The sequence below is a fragment of the Metopolophium dirhodum genome, chromosome 2 (genome assembly GCF_019925205.1).
Source record: "Metopolophium dirhodum isolate CAU chromosome 2, ASM1992520v1, whole genome shotgun sequence".
Lineage (NCBI taxonomy): Eukaryota > Metazoa > Arthropoda > Insecta > Hemiptera > Aphididae > Metopolophium > Metopolophium dirhodum.
Genome location: NC_083561.1, coordinates 14,325,389 through 14,352,523, shown reverse-complemented (window position 1 = coordinate 14,352,523; position 27,135 = coordinate 14,325,389). Strand labels below are relative to the sequence as shown.

General features: G+C 30.3%; 1 protein-coding gene across 2 annotated transcripts in view; it reads right to left on the bottom strand.

The window, feature by feature from the left end:
* Positions 1 to 27,135, bottom strand: part of LOC132939839 (lachesin) — a 197,684-nt gene that overhangs the window by 117,231 nt on the left and 53,318 nt on the right. For both annotated transcript variants that reach the window (XM_061007236.1, XM_061007235.1), the window contains exon 2: positions 5,019 to 5,283. In XM_061007236.1, the coding sequence (XP_060863219.1) occupies positions 5,019 to 5,118 (100 nt within the window). In that variant the 5' untranslated portion in view covers positions 5,119 to 5,283. The remainder of the gene's footprint in view (positions 1 to 5,018; positions 5,284 to 27,135) is intronic.

The window sequence follows — 27,135 nt, the reverse complement described above, 5'->3', positions numbered from 1 at the left end:
AACTAATTAAGGACTGGTATCGTAAAGCTACAATGGTTCGAATAAGCGTTTAGCGTAGTAATTAAACGAGTAAGCATTGAAGCACGCTTTTTCGAGATAAATTAAACTAAATTCTATTCGGAATTAAGGACGTTTCTACGAGTAAAACTTTGGCATTTAGTTTTTAATACAAGAAAACTTCTATCACACGTTTCGCATTACGTTGTTTAAGACCTTTTAGCGACTGATTATACTTTGGTCTGGTGGCCACCGCTGGCCTTAATGATCGAGTTGTAATATCATTGTTATTATTATTTTATTATTGTTATTACGAGTATTATTATACTGGCACAATATAAATTAACATCGCCGCATTTCGATTTACGAATTATGTACCAAGTATTATGATACGCATAATATTCTATTAAAATCCAATTGTATTTTATTTTTTCAATATCAGTTGTTGAAACTCGTGACTCACGTGAGTACTTCAAGAAGTAACTACAAGTAACTAAATAATAATAATATTTATTATTATAACAATATCGAATTCCTAACGTTGGTGGTGTTATTTTGCCTATACGACACGCCGTCTTACATAAAAAAAACAAAAATAAAACCGAAAGCAGCAGACACATCGACTTTTGATCGATCGCGTCGATAACGTCCGAAATCCAAATATTATTAAATGGCGTTGAAACAAAAACGATGTTATTACGGTGGCGTTATTGGCAAGGACAACGGAGTGGGCTTTGAGACGTGCACGAAATAATAACAATATTATTATAATAATATAAAACATAATATTATAATAATGTCTAACGGACCTCTATCGATTTCGATCGATTACGATGTAGTTGGAACTCGGATTCGCTATGAATAATCAAGGTGCGTTGTGGACACCACTGGCGTGGAGATGATTCGTTTTGTTTTTCAATCAAATATGCACGGTATATAGCGTCAGTTTAGAACAACACAATACGCGATTATTGTACAATATTTATAGCGTTTTTTTTCGGAAACAGGTCCGGATTATTATTTATAGAATGATAAACGAAATAATAATAAATAAACACGAACGATACTGAACAAGTACGTGCTATATAATACAAAAAGAGTATGGGCAGTCAATGGGTTTGCAATTTATTCAAATGTAATTAGAGCCAGTAAGCCGATGTAAACATAACACTCGGTCACACACACACACATAAGCGCATTGATTAGTTTTATTATATTTTTTGATCCGTACTTGTTTTTGTGTGTATGTTTGCGTTTATGGTAGACTCGAATTTGCTTACTCATTGAATCGCTTTAGCTATTTTTGCTTTTTCGTACTCTCCACCCGCCGCCCACCTTATCATGCCCGCAAATATTCCAGTTGTTCCCCGCGATGCCGTCGGTAATTACCAAACAGCACGAAACCGCTTAAACGGTATATGTACGGTTAATCGGGGGCCCGGACCCCCGACCGTGTGTGTTGTCACCCCGAACCCACCCGCACCAACCGCGGACACTGTGCTGTGCAAAAATTACGTTTATGACTCGCCCGGGGTTTTGTGCATATAGGTGAATACAATTATTTTTTTTTCTTTTTCTTTTGCACCCGCTCCGCATCGCCACGGCCACCGTTAAAAAGTTCCGCCGGTCTCGCTTACCAATTAAAACTTAAGCTCCTTTTTATTACCGTCCGTTGTGTAGCTCAACGGTATGAAAAAAATTTTACAGGTTTTTTTTCTGTTATTTTATCGTTAATTTTGTTTTTTAACCGTTTTATGCGTGTCTATCAGTGAACCCCACATCCACGGGTGTACTATATTATTATAAAATATATATTACGTAATGAACATTAAGCTGCCGAGTGCCAACGATGGATCTGGGGGGGGGGGGGGCGAAGAGTGCATTTCTGCTGCCCCTAAAAAAATCACATAGTACATAGTATGTATTAACTATTAAGTTAGTAATCCATGGTATATTTGACATTTTTTTATTTTAACCGTCCAAATAATGGCAACACGTGCAATGTTTTCAAATAATTTTTAAGCTACAATTTCTGACGAAACTCATTGGTTGAAGAAGAATGACGATTAGCGCAACATCTTAAAATATAATATACATTTTTATTTTGGGTCATAATTCATAAGACACCAGTCGTACATCGGTTTGCAATACCTTATCATTAGTGCTCTGTTATAGGTTTTTAGAGTTTAGTAGATTTATTTTATTCGATATAATATAGGAGTAGGTTATCACTTATCTACTATTATGGAGAAATGAGTAAAAAGACACGTGTACAGTCTTGTCAATTTATCGCAAATTTTGTATTTGTCTTGGTTTTTTGTTTTTACAACACTCATTTACTCGATGCCGATAAGCGTGTAAAATATTACTCGTGCGAATTTTAAATTAGGCACCTATACCTACATCAATATTTTAAAAATAAAACGACCTACTAAATAGTTTATATAAGGGCAGGGTTCTCATTTAAACTTTTATCGCCACAGGAACTCCTTAAGTAATTCAAAAAATCTCAAAAAATTAAAATATGGTCTTTAAGTATAAATTAAAAATTCCAAAAATCATAATTTTAATAAATTCATTATTAGTTTTAAAAAAATTGGAGTGATGAGCATGTTTTGTTGAATCGCACAATATACATAGCGTTGGTAATGAAATTAAATTAATGCATGGAGTATTGTGGTCAGTGTTAAAATGATATAATATTATGAGCATAATATTATGTGGAAGATCATTAAACGACGAATATCAACGATATCATTATTTTGTTTTCGTGTTTTTTGAGTACACACGTACGAGAAACGAAAATCACCAGCTGTGTAGTTGTGTTTGGAAAATATATGCTTATAATATAGTGCATAAAGGTTTATTTTTAACATTAAAGACTCATCATTATTTTAAAAAAGTAAAAAGTTTTTGAATACATTTTTTTAAAAATAACTTTAAGTCATTACAAAACAAAATTATTTAAGTATTTTTGAATTGTATTTTGTTATTATTTAAATTTTTTTTTTTTAATGACCATATTATTATGTGCCTATTATTAATTTAATATTTTAAAGCAGAATACCTATTCTTTTGATAATGTCAATGTATTACAGAGCAGAGGTCCCTGAAAAATCCAGTATTCCATACAATCATCTAAACTTTAAGCACTTATAAGTTATTAATAATTAACTAATCGCTAAAAATGTTTTTTTTATGCATCAAAATTATCTTAAAAATATTCTGGGTCAGGTAAAGTTAGATAATTTTATAAATATAATGTAAACGATTCATTATTTAATTTACTATAATGAACTAATAAGCGATACAAGTTCGTTAACTTCGTTGTTCTGCAAAAGTAATAATTGTTCATGATCTAGTTTTAAATTAACTTTCTATGGCCTGGTAGTTGGTCGAAGTCACAATATTTTTCCGTCGTCCGTAAACTGCAAACGGGTGATTATAACAATAATAATAATAGTAATAATAATAATCGCACGCCGGTGGTGTATAAATATATTATTAGTCGGCATTAAATCGGTCTTATGGAGGCGGCGGGGCGCGCTTTATCGGCGTAATATGGGTACGCGTATAAAGGCGGCGCTAATTATTGTACGAGTGTGGTTCGCGAGAGACTTCTGTGGTTGGACGACGACAAACAATTCAGCGCTTTAATAATACATTGTCGTAATCGCGCGCGTTCCTTACCTCGTGAAATAGACGTAACAACGAGTGTAGTGAGTGTACTATTATACAGTATTTATTATGGATATCAATAGTATAGCATGGCAGCTTTGTGCAGCAAGTGTAATTATTACTACATATTATTCGGTATAATTAATGATTATTGTCAGAGTGAGCAACGAGAGCCCGAACGATAACAACCGGGATTCGGGTGGGTGCTTGTTTGTGGTTAGGTGATGAGATGGGTGGGACGGCATGCGTGAATACTATAATCGTAGTCTTCACGTAATGCGTGTCCGGAGCCACGTGTCTCTCAGCTCTCGAGATTATTTTTTTTTTATTAGATAAAAATACAGTATTTACAATCTGTAATATTTATATACAATACAATAAGTAAATTTGATAGCTTATATGGTACCAAACATGAAATGGCGTGAGGAGGGAGGCCCACCAGTGTGGATACCCTCTAATTTGGGGTATGTATATTATTAAAGACTAAACTATGTTTTAATTATATATTATTAATATTTAATGTATATAATTTAAAAAAAAAAATTGTTTATTCCTGTAATCCTGTTTTGGTTTTTAATTTTTAAAGTTTGTTTTTAAACTTATATTATCAGTAGCCATATCATTTTACACCGACTGTTTAATATTTTAACTTATCTTGAAAGTTGTTCTCGTCGTAAACTGTCGTGATTAAATCCGTGATCAATATAGATAAGATATTTGCCTAAAAATAAACGTCATTACATCCGAATAGAGTTATTATTTAAAATAACGTCATAACACCCAATAAAAATTAGCATATAAATCATTTTTTACCAAAACCTTTAAATTTAGGTAATTTAGTTAGGTACCTATATCATTACCAGTAGTTTAATTTACACAACAACAAAAAATAATAAGAAATTGCAATAGATTTGCCAATTATTTATATTGATAAACCGTTTGTTACCGGACGGTTTTGCTTGACAATATATTTTCAATTGTGTACCATCACGTCGCCGTGCTCGTATCTATGTAATATTAAAGTAATATAATATATCATATTATTTAAAATTTTTCATTATTTATTTTGCTTTCTATTATTCGAAACCCAAGTGGGAAACTAATAATACACAACATTTAATTTAGTCATAACATCTCTTGACAAGATCTATTGACAATACCTATCTGAGAGTACACGTAGCGTTTAGCTGTTGGACGTGAATTATCCGTTTCAATAATATTATAGTATTAAGCTATCAACGTAAATATAACTATTACCATTGATTATAAATACTATTTATAATCAATACTATTACGTATTATAGAATATAGAGATATGACGTGTATAATGTTGTCGTACTTACCTCGAGAGGTACAGCTAAACGCGATTGCTGCGACCACAACGGCGAGTCGGACAATTTCTCTTGTCCGACGGTGAACCTGCGACGTCGGAGCCGCCCGCATTTCTGGCCTATATAAATCTAGACGCAAGTCTCCGAACTTTGAGTGATCCCCTCGTCACCAGCCTAGACGGATGTCATGGTCGGTCGTCGTCTGACCAAATCGATCAAGTTGCTATTGTCGGAGGTTTCTGTGTCTGCATCTACTACGCACATTGTACCGGACTGCCTGTTAGACACAAAAACAAAAGCGAAAAACTGTAAAACATAAATCGTAAAAATTACACAGGATAATGATTTGATGCTTTGCGCACTGGACTTTTAGAATACGCATTCACTAGAAGCTGGTCGAACTGTTCAAAGTTCGAAAAATCAAACTAAACTTTAGGTACCTATTCAAAAGTTGAACCTAGTTTTAAAAAACCTAACCTAACCACAACCAAACAGAATGTTTGAAATTTTATAATTCATTTAAACTCCAAGAATAATGTATGAACTTCAAAAGATAAATTGAACATGTTATACGTTTTAAGAAAAAGATTATATTTCTGGCGTTTATTTTGAAATTGTATTATGTTGATTGTCTTTTTTTAAAAGGTATAACTATAAAATCTAAATTAAATAGTTAGAACCGATAAAACTTATCTTAAATTCAAACTCGAATAGTGTTAAATTTGTTATTTCTGTTTGACATAAAACTAAAAAGTTTGATTTTACGTTTTATTCAAAGATTCAGTTCGGATTCAGTATGGTACTAATACTAAACGAAATTTTTGTATAGATATGTGGTTCAATGTTGAACAAAATGTTCGATTTGAATTCGAAATCATGTTGAATTATACTTTCAACCTTCACAAATGACCAAAAGATTCATTTTAACATAAAATTAAAAAGTTAATTTGAAGACTATATTTTTTAATTTGACCATCTTTTAGTACCTAGTATGAGAACGATAATACAACAACAGAGACTATTAATAATATAGATAGTCATCATGTAAATAATTGTATGTATTAGTTAAATTTATAACTACACTCACAACAGCAATATATTAAATAAAAATATCATGTACGATATTAATTTTTTTTTTGGGCGGAGGGTGACACAGTATCCCGGGACCCTCATCCTCTAAACTTGCCACTGAAAATATGAGCCATAATATGGTATCAATGTATCATTGATTTAAAGCTCAAATTGTGAATACCTAATCAAAACCTATAACTACCCTACAACTTTTTACGGACATAAAATACATCGTAATACTGTATTTTGATATCGTTTTGGGCGTGGAAAAATACACATATGAATTTTAATACTGTATAGTCTTTGATATTGGTGATGGAATAGTGTTCACTGGGATGATTGTTTGTGGTCTAAATCACGTTGTTAACAACGTTCCGCCTTATCTTCGAACGGTTACGTAATTTATTTTCTATTTATGTCGTTATAATATATTATTTTTGAAGTCCCTCGTATTGTAAGCAATTAAAAACACAGTTCCCGTTTTCGCGTGAGCATATACTACCTACACATCGGATCCTTCGTCTCGCGAAAAATAACTAAAACCAACAAAAAAAACCGTTTCCCATCGTAAATGACTTTACTTTTATTTATAGCGTTTTTATGTAACGTCGTAACGAATATAATAGGTATAAATACGTATACTCGAACATAATAACGCGCTTATGTGTTCGCAAAAAGTTCAATTTTTCTTTACTGACGATTGATTGTCATCCGCTTTTTGTACGTAATATATTATATACAATAATATAATAATATGCTATACGCATTTTTAACACAAGTGAATATTACACAATATATTTTATTTCAGTTAGCATCGATAAATTCTAGTCTTAAAATATTGTCAGGTATTTCTCTCGTTTTTTTTCCATGCGAAAAAAGGAAAACCCATCAATTCAATTGTTTTTATACGCGCATTATAATATTATGTATACAAATTCTATTATGAAATATTGCACTGAGAATATTGATGTATAGACAAATGTAAATAATAATAAACTTCGGGGCCTGGGTGCGGCGCGGTGGTTGGCCGCAGTCACCAATGTGTAATTATAAGTATAATGATAAATCTACATAATAATCTGTACGATGAAAAAGACAACCGGTACCTACTAATAAAAACAAAAATTAAGCTAAGAACAAGTACTGGTGTGGAGTGTGATGGGACTTGTAATGTTTTGGAAATAATTATGTTTATTTTATATTCTGAGCGAAGCAATGAATGTATTGATTTTACAATGATGTGTGTTTTTTATTTTGTTTTGTGTCTGTCATCACCGTTTAGGACAGTAAAAGTGCTTGGATTTTCTTCAACAGTAACTTTTCTGATAGGAAAGTGAATCTAGTTGGAACTTTGGGGGGTCAAAAGTAAAAATTTCTCAGTAGTTTTCAAACGCGACATGAAAAACAAAAGAAAAATTAAGAAAAAACGGGAAGTTTTACGAAAAGTCTGTTTTGAGTAAATCGATTTTGGTTTTTGGTGCAACTCTAAAAAAAATGACCGTAGGTGCATGCAATTTTGACTGAATGTTAGCATTTTCTATTCACCATAACATTTTCCAAATATTTTGAGCTGTTTACGGACATTTTAAGTTTCCATTTTTTAATTTTTGTTCTATAAATATCAATAACATTTTATTTGTTGGGTTAAAAAGCTTGAAAATTTAATAGAAGGCTCCTAGATTATTGTTTCAAAGGCAGATGAAAAAAACTAAAAATCCTTAGTTACAGTTTTTGTTTATAAGCATTTAAAGTTCAAATCTTGACAAAATACGGAAAAATCACGAAAAATAGCAAATTATTTTGAGTTGAGAATTCATAAAAAAATTTTTTTTAATCCAAGATTTGAAAATGTAATCCAAGATTATCCATAAGTTTGTCTACCTTTATCAAAAAAAAAAAAATGTCTACAAGAAAGTCAAATTAAATTTTTATGAGCGTTTGAAATTCATATTTTTACAACATTTGAAATTCACTCGATTTCTCGTGTAACGATTTTCTTATTTTGGTGTAATTAAAAAACATATGACTGTAGATACTTAAAAATTTCACTGAATGTTTATATTAGCATTTTCTATACACGATAAAATTTATAAAATATTTTGAATCTTTTTGAACTGTTTACAGACATTGTCAGTTTTCAATTTTTTCATTTTTTTTTCTATAAATATTAATAACATTTTATTTGTTGGGTAAAAAAGCATGAAAATGTAATATAAGGCTCCTGATATTATATCGTTCTAATAGCAGTTGAAAAATATTAAAAATACATAGGCACAATTTTTTTTATAAGCATTTATAGTTCAAATGTTGACAACATTTATCAAATTTATAATTTATTAATTATTTTGTAGTTAAAAATGTATAAAATGTTTAACTTTTATAGCTAAGGATTGAAAATTTAAAACAAGGCTCCACGTAAATAGGTTATATATAAATTACTTTATTCACAATAATATCATCAAATATATTTGGTAATATCATAGGCTGACAGACTATTTTCGCTCAGAATCATTTTTCTTATACAATGATATTATATCATTGAATTAAAATTTACACCATCCATTACAGTGACCCACTTGTAACATACTGTACAGCAGAGCGACATCAAAATTTTTGCAATTTTAAATTATCAGACTATTTTTTATTTGAATTTTTCCCTATTTACTTAGCAACGATTACTTCGCCATCATACTTTCGCAAGACCCAGTCAATTGTACGCGTGTTATATATAACTTGACTCTATTCAAAAATATAGAAGAGGTAACTAATTATGATTATACCTACTTAACGACATCGTTAAATATTTTATTTTTATAGAATAGATTTATACATGAAACACAATTTCGAATTAATGAAAAGGATTCCTTGCCGTAGCCTAACCTCGGTGTGCTCTGGTGTCTAATCAAAATTATTAATTATACGCGATGATAACAATGCATCTATTGTTTTGAACGCGGACAGTATAATGCTCGTACAGTTTCTCATGACGTACCAAAACCTATATTAATATATATATAAAGTATTGTTTGTGCGGAACATTGCATCTAGTTGAAAATATTATATACCTATATTGCTTGGTAGCATATCCATGGTTATACTTCGGCGTGTGTGTGTGTGTTTGTTTGTATTCCGGAGGGGGAATAAAAATAATTAATTCCGCGAATCGCAAATATCACCTGCAGGTCTTACTTTAAGTCGAGTATATTATATTGTATATTTCGCATCGTATATACAATATAATATTATTATATTATTCGGTTAAAACACGGTGCACGCGCAGCTATATTATTTGAAAATCAATTTTCGAGTGGTTGAATTTTGTTTTTATCGTTCACGTCCTTTATAAACACAACGACATGATAGGAGTAGACGGTGTACCTGTGTACATCAGCACGATATGAAGCTTTTCAGTTGTTAACCACTGTTATTCATAAATAGCAAAGCCATTATAAATTATGGTTATTACAAAACAAAAACTAGATTCGCGATTTAAGATATATTATATCGAACGAAAATAACAATACAGATATAGGTATACAGGTATATAGGTATATGGTGATATAATTAATATCATTAGGTATACTGGGTGATTTACTAAGGATACATCTTCTCCATTTATTCTTTTAATAATTAATTTATTCAAATTTGTAACTTTAGAATTTTCAAATAATATACTCAAAGACCATATTTTCAAATTCTTGAATTTTTTTGTATTATTCAAGGAGTGTCCTGAGGCGATAAAAACTAGAATAGTAATTAAAACTTTGAATTCAGCATAAAGTCTGCAAAAAAATGTCCAGGTCATTTTTTGAAATATCAGTCCTTAATTTAAAAATAAAATTGATTAAAAAAATTCAACATTTTTGAAAATATAATTAATCATTAAAAAAAACCTAAAAATGAATTCCAAAAAGTGGCCCGTTTAGTCCATTGTAGACTTTATGCTAAATTCAAATTTGTTTTCAGAATTCTTATCGTTTCGCTAGATTTATTGGTACGTTGTCAATAGAACACATCTATAATCCTATGCTGTGCGTGTGTTGGACAAAGACAGAAAATTCCGACTAGAACGGCCATAAACTTTAAAAATTTAAAATTACTATAGTCCCGATATATTCCAAACCCATTATCATGGATCTATTATTCTTAGTAGTTTTGATAAGTCAACATTTTCAGAAAATGTATCTACTAAATAATTTACAGTTAAAAAGGTGGGTTCTCATTTTAAAAACAGAAGTTTGTATTTCCACAGTATACTCCTTAAGTAAGCAGTACCATTGATTATAATTAATGTAGTATTTATAATCAGTGGTAGTAAAAACCGATTCAATAATTTGAAAGTGGTATGGTATAAATAGTGTAAGGAATTTAAGTTTATTTAAAAAGTACAAAAATCAGATTTTGGATATCTACATTAATGATGAAAAAGAGGGGGTGATTATGCTTGGTAAATCACTTTGTATAACATAATAATATATACTATATAATTTTTTATATAAATAGTATTTTTTTTTGTAGTTACAGCTTTCTGCTAAAACGAAAATAAATTAAATGTATGTAGCAAACACTTTGATTTTTACCGAATAGCCATTGGGGTTTCGCGGAAACTTCGTTAGATTAACCCATGTATTCATTGGTACACCTCTGAAGCTTTCATGATAACTAAGTGCATTATATTATTATATGTACAAATAAAAGGTGCTTTTTCATTATTGGTACTTGCAGGTAGGTATATAATATACATCAAATAATTTTTTTTTCCTTTTTGGCGCTGGATGAATGTGTGTATGTTTCAATTGCGCTTGTAGAACGAGAACAATGTTAACAAAATATTCTTTACGTGCATTTTCAATATTCTTTGATAAAAAAAAAAAATGAAACTATAAAGAATTTTCAGATCATAATAGAATTATGTTATTTTATATACATCTGCAGTATACTATTGATTTAGGTATACCTTTAGGTACTAATATTAATACCATTATTATAATTACAGTTACAATGATAATATAAATGGCACATAATATTCTGTATATCTGATAGTTACTACATACACAATTAAAAATTAAAAATGTTTATCATACTGCAACCCACCACATTTTTTGGTTTAAAACAGGACTTCTGTTAAACTCGTATTTTACTAACGAACATAAATTGTAAATATTACCGTCTGAACATTAATAAAATACTATTATATTCAAGCGAGAAACAATATTGCAACTTGCAAGCGTATTGCACGTGAAGCAGCAATGCAACTATGCATGTCATAAAGTTGACAGTTGTTATATATAATATAATTTGATTTAATTTAATTTAATTTAATTTAATTGGACTGATGTGTATACACATATTATAATAACCATTGTATCGCATATTATATTGTATTTACACTAATATGCAAGCCTGGGCAAGTTAATGATAATTTTTAACTGAGTTCAGTTAAGTTGATGGAAAACATTTTAAAAAGTTTGAAGTTAACAGTTGACCTATTTTTTTTAAACTCAGTTAAGTTAAAAGTTATATGAACATTTTCAGTTAACTTATTAACTTAAGTTAAGTTACTATTATTTTTTTTTTTTAATATCTATATAAATACCCAGCAGTAATATGGTTTAAAATAATAAAAACCATAAATATTATTGAACACAGGAAATAGCTTTTCTATACATAGAATTAAATTATTAGATACTGAATTAACAGAATTTTGTAGTAGGTACCAAATCATACGAAATTGAAAATGTCGAAATAAGTACAATCTTTTGATTTATAAATAAATAAATAACTTATTTATGGCGAAAATATTTTATAATATGTTCTTGAGAATTGTATATTTGTGATTTGTATCTATATCAATGTAATAAGATAATATAATTAAACTTATTAGTTATTAGTATTTATTAATTATTATTATTACAATATGCCCGTTTGCCGCAATATGGTATGGTATATCTTTAATCTTTACATACTATACGATACACGCACCTATATATTATAATATAATATATAACTAAATGGCTATTGCTGTAATATGTATTTACTATTTAATTAAGTTATTTTTCTTGAAGAATTCTGGTTAATGGAACAAAAAATTGATTTAACTATATTTCTAATTTCCTATTCTAGTAAATGCTTATGTAATATGCAACATTAATAATTATTTTTATTTTTATTATATTTATTATTTAATTATTTATAAATTAACTTAACTTGGATTTGATTAAAAGTAACTCATTATTTATTAAGTTTTTATCAATCAAAATAAGTTATGTTAAAAATTAAGTTAATGAAAATTAAATTTTAAAAAGTTAAAATTAACTTAACTTTAACTTTTTAACTCGTTTACGTCCAGGCTCCCTCATATGCGATCGGTCGGACGTGTGTTTTCAGTCATAGGTTTTCTACTTGTGAGAGTCTTCGGACGCCTTGACAAAGGTCAAAGCTAGCGCCTAACCCCAACGAGGACGACCGTGGTGCGAAAATCCAAACAATATAATATATTATTATACATTATACTCGTCGCCAACATCAATCTGTCAGAGGTGGTACGACACGCATCTTGTCGTCACGCGCAGCGTCTCTCCGTGTCGTCAGTGTCATCGCAGTAGCCCTCGACGGGGTTGTAGCTCTCGACGAACGGTCTCGCGAAGGGTCGTCTTTCGGATGCGATAGACAATACGCAATAATATACGTCGAGTTCTATCTGCCTGCAGTGTGTATGTGTGAATTTTAATTCATCCGAGTCGAATGATAAATGACCGAACGAGATAACTACCTATATATATATATTTGTGTGTGTGTGTGTGTGTGTGTGTGTATGTGTGTGTGTATTTCATTATATCCCGTATATACGACTAGTGTAATTACAACTCTCGTCGGTTTTCAACCTTCCCCTACCCACTCTGTCCCACACTTCTGCTGGTAAATGCCGCATGCAACGTCCAAACGAAAACGTTCACTATAATATAATATAATATAATATATATATATATATATATATAGTATATATTATATACCGATCACACCGTACAGTGATGACGGTATAGAGTGTGAGCGGCTATCTAAACTTAACGTACGCCTTGGAGTCCGAAAAACCCTGCGCCGGCCGCAGTTGAGTATGCGACATGATAAAATGTAAACACTGTAGCCGTAACACAGTACTAGCGTAATGTACGACAAACTAGGGCCCGGATTTAAACGCCATAAAAATATTTAAAAATGCTATTAAAATATAAAAAACGGCCTTTTTGATGCAATAGTGCCCTTAAAAATTGGCAGACAATTTCTATACAGACACGCAACTACTTGAGTGATAGGGAAATGTAACGTTATACATTTTTTAACTGTAACTATATGTTCTTCTCCTTAACTAAACTAAAAATAATGGAAAAACGAAATACCAAACTTCTGCACGAACAATAAATAATAGTAAGTATACTGAAGAAAGTCTGGAAATAAATTCGATCGCAATGTATCTTCAACACCGACCAACAATTAGACACTAATAACGACTTGTAGTTGCCTATCCATAACGCCGCGTGATCATAATTATTGTGTAATATCATAATATCGTAAGAACATTGTGAGATTCTGATAATGTTTACCAGAGTAGCATCGATTTTTTAACATAAAGTTCCATAATGGTTTATTTAAATTTTACATAGTATTTAAAACAGGTATTATACAGAAAACCCGTCCGTTGTAGTTATTATTATTATTATGTGGTTGACCGGACTGCATAAGTGACGATAATGATAATAATTGTACACAAAGTCCGTTAACGTTTCGTTTTTCAGCTAAACCGTTCTGCGATGGGCCAAAGGAACGTGAAAAACGATTGTAAGTTGGCGGGACGGGTTGAACTTTCGTGTGCGTGGTGTGGGTGGGAGGAAGGGTCGAGGCGGTGTCGATGTGTTTTGGTCGCACGTTGCGTGTGCCGGAAACGGCCACTTTGTCGGCGATATATTTTTTTTCTTTTATACGATACACAATATACATATTAAATAGTAGGTAGGTATTTTTTATATTAAACTCTTCCGTGTTGAGGAGTGGAAACTTATCCACCACAATATTATATCCGGGTACCCAACCACCGGCTTCTTGGACGTGCGGCATTTCCTTCCCACGGCGTCGCCAGCAACTATAAAGTAAACTCCGAGGGAAATGCCAACCTTTCACGCCAAGCGAAAAAGAAAAAAAAAAGAGAGAAATAATACAGATATAGAACTAGGGAGATAGAGTGTCGGTGAGAGACAGAGCCGATAGTGCGCACTGTACAGGTCTACGTAAAAAACAACCTGCTAGCAGATGGAACAAACAAATAGAAACGAGTATGCATAATAACGTTATCTTATTATTGTTATTATACGTATTACGTGCCATGTACGTATATAATAAGCGCACATATTACACACTGATGTAATAATAATATACTCGTACAACATGAATGGGGTATGGTAATTCCGGAAATTGAAAAGAACAAATTGCAAATAATTTATTTACGAAATGTTCTATCCACATATTACACTACCACGTAAGCCTTAATGTGTAGATATAATGTATAATAATATTATTATAATACGATATTTTACATTGTTAAATGCGTGTATAATAGAAGGTGTGAAGAAAAAAATATACGACAAACTCGCTGCTGTTCGACGTGTTCCCGACGAGGGAAACGAAACCCAATATATTATTTTTATCATTAATGCGCTTTCTCGGTTTTTCTGTTCGTTTGAAAATCTGGTTTTTTGCTGATCATATATGTGAATTATTATTATTTTACTTACAACACACATCTATACCGGATGATTTCAAAGTGAATTTAAATTAAAAATTAAAGAAAGTAATCCGGCCCGTATACGGACACGCATTGTTTTTGCTTGTGATTTGCATGTCCTACGTGTGCAGTAAAATAACATTATGTACATGCATCGAACGCGAACCTATCATAATAATATATATTTTTTTATTATTACGAATGACTTTTTTTACATCAGAAATCGAATGATATTTTGTTCGAGTACCTCGTTTAATAACTAGTGCAATTTGTTGTACACCGTGATCTAAAAACAAATAAAAAAGAACCAGTCTCTCTACTGAAAAGTAAATTTCAAATGTACCCATCGAGTAGATCACTGTTATAATGGATAATATTTTCTTAAATTTGAATCTAATTATTTGAATCATTGCGTACGAAAAACGGTCAAGAGGACCAAAGATGGTGAGTCAGAGTTTATTTCAAAGGATATTTTGTTATGTATTTTTCTATTAGTACCTACTTAATAGTTAAAACTGTAAGCTGAATACTTATTTTTTCCTAATTGAATTGTCTATTAAATAATAATTATTATGACATTATTTCATATAGGTAATATTACTATGTATTAATTGTTATTAACTTATAAGTCAATACTGGTGTACCGTAAAATGATATAAATAGGTTAGTAGTATAAAATTTAGCTAAACATCATAGATTGGCTTTATACGCTAAACTACTTTATTTTAATTCCGGTAAAAAAACACTTAGAAAAATTTTCTATTTTATATCAAATTTTAAAGTATTAAAATAAAAAACTTATGCATTTTTATCTAACAGTTTGTACATTTTCATGATTTTATTGAATCTTGTCAAAATTTGAATTTTAAGCGCTTATAAAATAAAAAAGATGACTAATTTTGTTTTTAGTTTGCTAAACGACGTCTGTTGAAAGATAACTAGTTCAGTTGATAAAAATATACACAAACTTATCATGTAGTTTTTGAAGTATTAAAACTCTACGAATAATTTTGGTATTTGAAAATAGGATTGTGGCGAGTGCATTATTATATATACATCACGCACTGCAGTTTGCGGCTTGCAATTGCACTGCCACGGTTTTATGTACCAAAACCATAACCAGTCAAAACACGCATATATTATAATAATGTTACCAAAATATGCTTTACTGCAGTTAGTGTACACCACCAAACCGATCATGCGTACGACGTAGTAAAAACCACATATTATTATATTAAAAACTAATGTCAAAGTTATATAGTTTATTCGGTCAGAAGAAGTCGTACGGGTCTGCTAAATATACCTATAAGTGTTTTTCGCGAGAAAAAATACTAGATATTACAATAATAATAATACAAATTATTGTAAAATATACTGCTTCGGGTTTATAACCCTACAAAATATTCAAAGTGTAAAAAATAAATGAAAAATTCAAATTTATAAATTAATTTGTATTAAAAGAGGGAAGTAGGTATAACCAATCTGCTTTACATTTGTAGGAGTCGAGTTTATCTCGTCATTGAGTAAAGTCACTGTTAATCGATATTGTATGAAATTTGAATTGAATGATAAATCATTGTATACGGTGAAAATAAACGATTCTGAGCGAAGACTGTCCAACTATTAGGTAACCATGGTGATCATTAATTTATTATTTTAACAAAATTATTACAGTTTTAAATATTTGAATTTTTTCTTTTAGTTTTTCTAGATTTTCTTAAAAAGTACTGAGAATTTTCAACTTTGGCTCCAGAAATTTCCAACTAGATCGTATATTGTACAAAAAGGCTTCATAAAAGTTGATGATTATAAAATTTCTTCTACTAGAAAATTAAAATAACACACATCATTTTAAAATCAATACATTCATTGTGCCACTCTGTATCTAAAATAATTATTTGGCTGTTATTTTTTATTAAATCTCGTACCATTATTATAAATATTTTAATTTTATAAATGTGATTCGACGAGAATAGAATACGGATGACGCTTTTTTACGCCATGGCATATTGTATAGGTATTGTATATTTGAATACCATACCTAACGTTTCCCTTAGCTCCGGAAACAATCGAAATGATTATTATTTTTATTATTATACCTGTTTGAGTGAGCGAGTTGATGGTTTTTTATATAAATCTATATTTGCGATTTAAAATGTCTTATATTTTTCAAACGTTTTCCTAGCTCTGTCATGTCGTTATTCGATTTCATTCAACTTATCCTCGATTTACTATGCACAGCACGTACAAACAGATATCGAAAATACACAATTGTAACTAAATAAATAGAACTTCCTGCTTGGAACGCGTTACATTTTCTCTTTTCTTTTTTCTTTTCTTATCCCGTTTCCGTCGACTCGTCAAATGATTTTTTTTCGGATAGGTACATTTTATTGATGTTCAGTACAAAAATTAGAATCCCAAGTGACTTTTATTTTTATCCATCCTTTTGTTTTTGATTAAATCTATCTATTTTAAACATAATTGCATACAAACGCTCGTCTGGTGTATCGTCGAAGACTATGTATAGCAACCTAAGTACCCGCGCTTTATGCAATGCAATTTATTTTGTATTCATTACTTTTATATGCCTATATAAAAAAGCTGGTAATTTAGGCGTATCAGCTCAAAAAGTATTGATAAAAACTGGATAGAAATTTCGATTTTTAGATAAAACTATTTTATATTATAAATATATCAATTCCTTTGAAAATTCACTCCGAAAAAAGTTATTTATTTCTCTCGAGTAGGTAGTCCAGTAATTACCATCCTGCAATTTTTACCTGTATTCGCAAGACTTTTCGAATTAATACTAAACAGTAAAATATAGTATCCACATCAAATTAAATGAAATTCATCTTAAGATGCGATGGTGTCTTTTAACTTATTCGTTCGAATCAGAATATTACTATCAATTATAATACGTGTACTCGTAAACACATCGTGTCAGTTGAAAATGACACGGCGAAAAAACATATTCATAGAAATTAAACAACACCAAAACAACTGACAGGGTGTTATAATATTACTATAGAATTATTTTGTTAAGGCGGGAAATTATTTTGAACGATAGTAAAATTAATATTTCCCAAGCAAATGTTTTACTCTGGTGGGGGGGGGGGGGGGGGGGGTGAGTAGGTATGAGAAAAGTATAACAACAATTGAAGAGCCGGTGTAATGTGTCGTCAAAGAAAACGGAGGAAATGGTTAAAAGAATAAATTAGTAGGCAGGTGGGGGGCTGTGAGGTTCGCTGCGCAGTGTAGTAGTGCGCATGATGCGTTTGTGTGCGACAAACATACATGCGAACATGAGTGTATAATATCGTCGTACGCGTGGCCGACAGAATCCGTAAGTTACGAGTCTCCAGAGACTCGTAAGTCAAACAAAAGCAGTCTGAAAAATTAAAATCTTTCGGCGCCGCCGTCGGCCGCGGGGCACGGTAGCTGCTGCGCTATTATTATTATTATAGATAGGCACCCATAATTCACGAATCCGATCGATCGCGCTCGTTGCGTGTTTGCCCATCTCTTAAAATATTATAATAATATATCATATAGGTGTACCTCTACGCGTATTGCATTTCGAGACAACGACGACGACGACAAAAATAATATCACTACCTACGACGAAGGTCAAAAAAAGTAAAGTAAAATAAAAAATCACTAATTTTGATTATATGTAGGTAACATATTTTGGGGGAAAAATTCCATTTCAATAAAATAAGTTTGTATATCAAACTAGGTACCTTTATTCATAATAACACGTTTCGGCTGTGAGTAGGTACTCTAATGGTATATCTTAATAATATTGACTTGTTCGCATCAAAAATCTATTTTTTTTCTCCACATCCATGACGAATGATTTAAAATGTGGTTATGACAAAAATCGCGACTAGAATCGATCCTTATGACCTCGCACTAAATAATTATAAATAATCCATCGCCGCAAGTGTCATCGCGTCGTACGATTATTTATTTCAGCTCCCGTGTTATAAATCATGTGTCCCAAATACCGAATTAGGCGGCCGAAATTTCGTGTTTCAAATCGTATTGCGTCAGAAATTATTATTATTATAAACTTCGAGCTTTTGACGTTTGCTGCGGCCGGCGGCGGATGTTAATCGAATCGAAATCTGACTAATTTATCGGCTAATTCGGTGGCGCGTGACGTTTTCGATAACGAACCACACATACATAAATATTACGTAAAAAAATTGGTACTGGTTCGACCAAATGATGAGTAAACATTTGTACATGGCAAACACGAATACACAAACACACTGCACCACGTAAAAATAATTCATATTATTAATAACGTAATTATTTGTTTTTGTGTAGTTTTTTGCGAGATTTCACGTGGAAATAACCCATAGGTAGGTAAAATGTTTAACACTATTGTTCGAAATCATTATGATAACAATCATTATTGTATTTGTTGTGAAATTAAAAATTCGTCCTGATTTCGCAATCGGAACGTAGCTGCGGAGTTTTACTGAAAATCGAGAGAATTTTAGTGAAAATTAGATAGGATATTAAATTATATTATAATAATATTTTTTTGTGTGATGGCCTGATTCAATTAACAATGAGTCTAATTAATTTGGACACCAGTCTACTAGACTTTTAGTTCTATTGACGTATAATAGATAATCTTAGGACCGGATCACGCAAATAGTCAATGTGTTCCTTTGATATGTTTATTTGCTATATTTGTATTGTCATGCTTTTCATTACATTTATTTATAATATTATGTTGATATTGTATTTAAATTGTTTATAATTTATCTTTATAAAATGTCTGTCAAGCTTTGAAATAACAAAAAATAAAAATAATAAAAATATATATAGTACAATACCAACTAACTTGTATCTGGTTAGGTTTTACCAAGATACGACTATTTATTAATTGTTTATTTAAATTATCTGGTAAATACTTAACAATACGAGTGTCATATTCCGAAAAAATATATACCTACCTGTATATTGCCTGTAATTAGTTTTTTTTTAAATATTTTGTTTTAATTGTATAATCTGCAGTTGGCAGTAATGCACTCTATACATATATTATTGGAAAACTGTAAAAATATAAAGTCACACGGGTTAATGTAAGTGCCTTAGATTTATATAAAATATTTAAATTCATATTTATTTGCATATTTATGAATATTAAACTTACATTTCTTAACCGCAAATAGCTTAGTTTCGATGCAAATACTATAATAGCTTAATTAAGCGGAATGTACCTTTTTCTACTAAAAACAGGTAAATTAATCATCCCTATGTGGGCGTGTGGACTAGCTTTCTTGATTAATTAATAGTTATTACAATATACCTAAGTATAGTCATTTTTTATGGTATTGATTATTTTATTGTGTTTTTTGTATATATTTTAATATATTATATTACTTATTGAAAATATATTCACAATAACTATGAGGTAACCGGCAAAAAAATATTTATTGATAGTTAATTATTTTATTTTTAAAAAAATGAAAAAATATTATAAAATTATGTTGTTGGTGTTTTATTATGTTCCACAGACAAGTGTGTTTAGGTAAGGGTTTTTTACGAATTTAAATGAAAAATCACGTCATATATTTTTTGGTCGAATGGGTATAATATATAATCGTCAGTTGTAAACTATATTAAAACTGACCAAAAAATGAAAAATATATTACTATTTTTGACCTCAAAAGGTTGACGCCCTCGTTAATATTATTCAATATGAATAATATGATACGAAACGATCTTCAATAGAAATGTTTCATGATTTATTAATCACTAATAATACACGCCGAGTGTATAGCGTTTTATTTCCCGGGTTAATTTTTAATAATTTGGTTTGTCTGTCTGAATAAAAAAATCCAATTGTTAAATAATTTAGCTGATTATATAATATTTGTACCATGTGTTACTGTATTAGTGTATTTTACCCTTGGATAAATCGTACAAATTTCTTTGAGTTATATACTGACGTAAAGTTTGTAGGTATTGACAATGATTTTTATTATAACAGATATATACTTTTGTTATGTATAACATTACCGTCCACAGTGTAAGGAATAGGTAGGTTAGAGCTAGTATACGAATATAAATCACTTAAAGCCTCCAAACCCTAAATATAAATTAATTAATTTTGTTCAATGTAATCGTCAAAACATAAATTACTAAAATTTAATTAAAAAACACCAAAACTAATGCACAACTAATACGTCCAATCTCAATACGTCCTGTCTGCCGGCAAATGGAAAACAATAACACAATCGAACGGAGAAAAAAAAAGACACGAGTTTTACACGCAAAATTATACGTCTTTATACCTTTTTTTGTATATAAAATTGTACAAATATATATATGTATATATTGTATATAATATCATATTGAATGCTTTTTCGAAAATCCTAATTAAACAATACCGTTTTGTTTGTAACTTAAGTCATTCCGTTGTTTGTTTTCAGAGTGAATCAAGTAATTACATTTGCGAACTTCCCCCTGGAGGTATCTGTGTGTTTTTATGCGGTTTATCATTAGCGAGACTTACGGAAAACTCTTCAAACATGCTCTCGACACCGCTCTTAGTGATTACTTATCGAAATAACAAGTACACAAGCATGTGCTGTAATATGGTGGTAACCGTGAAGAATGCTGGGAGGGGGGGGGGGGTTGGCATCGGGAGAACTTTTAGTTGTGTCTTATGTATCTGCAGAAAAACAATGATTAATACTATAATGACGTACCACGTACGTTTATGTAAAGAATTAAATCAACAGTAAATCCGAAAAACTCAAAGGTGCATGTGATTTGTCATCGCGGACCGGCCGCAGACATAAATCAAATTGCGTGTGCAATGACACAAAGCACGAGTCCATATATATTTACGGGTACGTAATAATATAATGCACATACACTGCACAATCACGTGGTGGTGGAGGGTTAAAAACGTCGGCACGGGAGCAGTTGAGCCACCACACCCCACACCCTGGGCACGACCTTCCGACCCGGACCGATAAAATATTCATGAATTTCAATTTTGCCGTTTAGATTTCGAAGTTGCTCACCCACTCCCCACCCTTTAAGCTTATCGGGTCCGTTCGTCCAGCTATATAACAAATAATCTCGCAAACATTTTATGTATATATACAACCCTTTCACGAATCACCATCCAGCTGGACATCCCCCCTCGCCTAGTACAGAAATCGCGATGCGCATAAATCAATTATACCCCCCCCCCCCCCCCCCCCAATACACTTTTCCCAATTTCTGCCCCGGACCAATCTTCAACCGGTCACCGTCCGCTGGTTTATCATGACGATGACAAAAAGTGACGTCTGGAGGGCATGTGGCAACTATTACATATATTATGTAGGCATAGAATATATGGTAAAAGCATTAACGATTAGCATCTACCTACTTTAGAATTTTTTATAGATATTTTCGATCACTGACGTCATTTACATTGGTCGATCGTTTGCCTGTGGATTAACTCCGATGTTTGATATACATTGTCCGCAGTATTATAACTATTTAAATAGCATACATCATGCAACGACTACAACGAATCGAAGAATAAAATAAGCCATAGACGAAAACGTACATGTACTAAAATGGTGAGTACATAGAATTTGGTGGTTGATATTGGTTGAGAAACCAATACCGTGGTATACGGTACAATTTACCAAGTATTTCCGAATTCCTCAACATAGGTACTCGATCGTTTACATAAATATACGATAACAACTATAGCCAATAGTATATTATTATAGCAAAAATGAAGACGTGGGTGCAACAACCAGACTTCTCCGTTTTTATCAATTTTTTCAAGCGAAAGAAAATTTGTCATCTCATTTATCACCAATGGCGGGAAAGAAATCATTTTGCAACATCTTTGGAACTAATCAATAGATTTTTCTGATTTATGTACCAAAATATAGATATTTCTTCCATGAATAATATTCCATGAAAAACCAATTTTTGATAAAAATGGAGATGTCTGGTTGTTGCACCCACGTCTTCAAATATAATATTTTAATATAGTTTTATACAATTATTATACGGTCATTACGTAAATATTATAACTATACAATAACGTGATTGCAACTAAGATAAAGATTTGTATTGTCATTTATGATTATCGACATTGAAGTTGATGTTTTCGACTTCTGATAAAACGAAAATACCGTTAGTCCTGGCATGAAGATTGAGCAAAAATTAAATTAAATTCGTACCGTTCTATAATCCAAAGAGGTTTCGATGACCGGCTATACTCAAACATACAAAAAACCCGTACAATATTATAATAAGTAATTGTAATATTTTGTTTATTGTTGCTATAAAGCGTTAACAATATTGCATACCTATTACCTACATTAAATAATTCCATGGAGTTTCTCGGCGGATTCCGTCGTAAAATGTATCAAAAACGTCAATTATTATTATTCATATTATTTTACTTGCAGTCGGTCTACAAACGACATTCGACGATGGGAATACTAAACTTCGACCGGATTCACGGATAATATATTATCAATGGTTATTATTATTATTATTATTATTGGTACGAATGTATGATTATAGATTTCGTGTGGTTGTTAGTAGGTTGGGTACGTCTAAAGGACGTATATTATTTTAGATTATTGCATTTGGCCAGTTAAGACGCGGTTCGGACTGCAAGGGACGCAATTCATTATACGCAGAGTGTACTCGAATTGATCACATCCCAGAGCGAAATGAAATGTTCCGCAAATTATACGCTCCGGCGAATTAAGTGGAAATCTGATTAATATGTATTTAAGTCGCGTATATACATATATATTATATATAAAGGTATAAACATTGATTATAATGATATGTATGTACGGGAAAAGGTCCTTTTGTAAATTGAAATAACATGCTTAACATATACACGTACTAAATATAGTATACCTATACATATATAATTCTATATATCTATATATTATAATTAGGTATATAATATGTACGTCTGTTTTCGAACGTTAAAGTCTTAAGTTTTATCGTCAATAAAAGTATTTATGAAATAAGCTTTTTTGTTTTTTGCATTATGATATAACGCATAACATTGTTCTGGACAAAAGTGAATTCAAATACATAATGTTATGTTCTTAAACAATAAACATGAAGTTATATAGTGGCCAAGTCAAAGTTTTTTGCTTGTATAAAGTCATAATAAGTATTTTGTTCGAACAAACGGGACAAAACTTTAAGTTCATCTACTCTTCCTCTAGCACGCCCTAGAAATGTTTAAGTATACCTGAAATATATAAGTACAGTTAATGCGAAAAAACACAATCGTAAGCCAATTGTATTTTACATAATATAATATATAATAAATACATAATTTTTTTATTACGGAGAAATAAAAGTTTTCCGTTATTCTTAGGCAACGCATTATTTTCATTTTCCCCATTGTCTCACTCTTCAGAATATTTTTTCGACGTTATTAATACAAGACATGAATTACTGAGATTGTATTTATTTTTTATTCCAATAATAACAACGTTAAAGTCTCGATTGTCCCACAAAAAATCAAATGTTGGTTATATTGTTTAATACTGCATACATTTGTATGATATTTATAAATTACACATAATATATGCATACTGTATATGGTATTATGGTAACTGATAAGAGCAAAGAGAGAGAGAGATAATAAGAAAGATAGACTTAACGTAATTATGATGAATTTTGTTATAGTGTGCGTATAATAAGGAATTCATACCAAGACGAAATAGTGAAAAATAAAAAGTTTGTGTATTTAATGAAAACGTATGATGGAAATAAAGTGATGCTATTTCAGGTGTAAACTTTAAACTAAACATTTTTATTTTATTATCATTTACATTTAATAATAAACTAATCATTAAAACTCATGATTTATAATCACCTAAGAACTATCATTGTCATAAATCACATTTAATTCGCAAAACCATTAAATACAAAAATAAAAGGTATAATCAAATGATGGTTTTAGTAGTTATCTGTTAATTATTATTGTTGTAAGTTAAGAAGTATTATTCAACAAAATGCCATAGTTTTTTTTTTTTTTTTAGAGTGTCTATACTACATGCATACAAACAATGATTATTTGCTAATAGCTACTTTAAATAATTAATTTTATTTTACAACGGTGTGTTAATATTTAAATCAGGGGAAAAAACAATGTCATTATTATTATATATTGTTATCAAAAACGCGGTGGACGTGAAAATAGTTTTAACTAAATTTAATTCGTCTATAGCAGTATTTATGATTTTAATTCTTAATAAGTATCCATTTAGTATTTTAGTTAAAGCATATTTTTAGAAGTTTGCATCTTGATTTTATTAAACTATTTGATAGTAAGAATTTAAATTATTTGTACTGAATAACAAATTCAACATCGCTCGGGCAAACGAAAAATATAATTACTAAAGTTTAATCAAAATAAGTATTTACTAAACGTTATTATGTTATTTAAAAAATAATATCGATTGACATGCTTGACACTGAAGTATTCGAATTTTGTTCTTATTTCCATAATTACAATGCATAAAAATTATAATATATTATTGTATTTTCCCTTTCTAACTACATAATAATATCCAATGAAAATACATCGTAGCCAAAAAAATAATATGTACATACGACAACGTCTACAATTTTAAAAACTTAATGATTATGATGTTAAATAAAAAGCCGGGACAATTTAGTCATTTCTTAAATTGATCAAAATTAGGTTAACAGAAGACTATAAACAGTGAAGTTATCAGAATAAAATAAACTTAATGTATTTTTTTTTATTCCCAAAGGAAAATTATCGATTAAAAGCGAATCAAGTCTATAAAATATTAATGTTTTTTTTTTTTTTATGTTAAAAGTCTGTAGTGGGCCCAGATAAAACTAATAAAACAACCATACGACAGCTATATGCTATAAAAAAAACACGTATTAACTATATTAGTAGGATAGGGTAGAAAAAACAATTTACATTAATTATATTTTATTAACTTGTAAATGTATATTATAGTCTATAAACCGTAAACCATATAATAAAAAAAAAACACTTGTTATATTGAAGAGTTTTAATAATTTACTCAGCTTATGTAGGACAACTTCTTATTAATGTCCAACCTCGTTGAATTAATCTTCCCATTTGGTAATCACATAATGATAACTAGTGAAGATTATTATTAAGAACTGTGATAGAGGTAGATCAATTTTCCACTCAACAAGAGGTTTGGCATTTATTTAAAAGAAAATATGTTGTCGGTATACCTTCCCAATGTTTGCAGTGTAAATACAATTATTTTCAACCACCTGCCCCCTCGCATCACCTAAACAACCTCATGTATTTCTTATACACTCAGCCGCCGACTCAATGTCTATAAATATAACAAACAGACAAACATACACAAGTTTGTATATAATACAATGACATAAGTATAATATACATTTGTCGTTAGCTTAGGTTCATTTGTGATGAATGGTTTTACATTGAGTGTTGTCGTTGTTTTTTTTTTGTGCATAAAGACACATTTTATACCAGAAGAATAGTTTCAATATTCAATGCTCAGTGTGGTTTCTGGTAGAAAATCGGATCTATAGTTTGTACTTTGAGAAGTCATAAGTAAAAAGTGCCCAGTATTTTTCAATGATATCGGTAAAAATAATACAAAATGAGTACGGGTAAACAGGAGTATATTATACGCATCACCATGTAGTTTTTAAAAAGATCAATTTTATTATTTTATTGTAATTAAAAAAAATTTAATAACCGTAAATACTTGGTGTTCACAAACTATTAAAATTAGCATTATCTAGACATAATATAATTTTGAATTTATATTTTGCCTCTATTTGAGCCCTTAAGGTATATTATATTATATTTAGACATTTCATTGTATATTATCTCTTTTTTATTGTTTAATACCGACAAAATTATTTTTCTCGGTTAAAATCGTGAAAGTAAAATACAACGTTTAAAATAAGTTTATCTTATAGCAATTTTAACTTATAAAAAATATATTTTGGTAACATTTTTTTTATAATCATCAGTATTCACTTATATATTAATATTATAATAATAATATAATTTCTTCGATGTTTTTGGTATAAATTAGTTAAAGATATAACGTATTCCTAGAACAGAGAATAACTTGTTGTAATATAAATAATTTATAGAATATTCTTAGAAATATAAACTAACGAACCATCTTCGCTGTGAGTGATTATTCCGAATACACTGTAAATTATTGAACTAAAGCATAACAATCCATAACAAAAGTT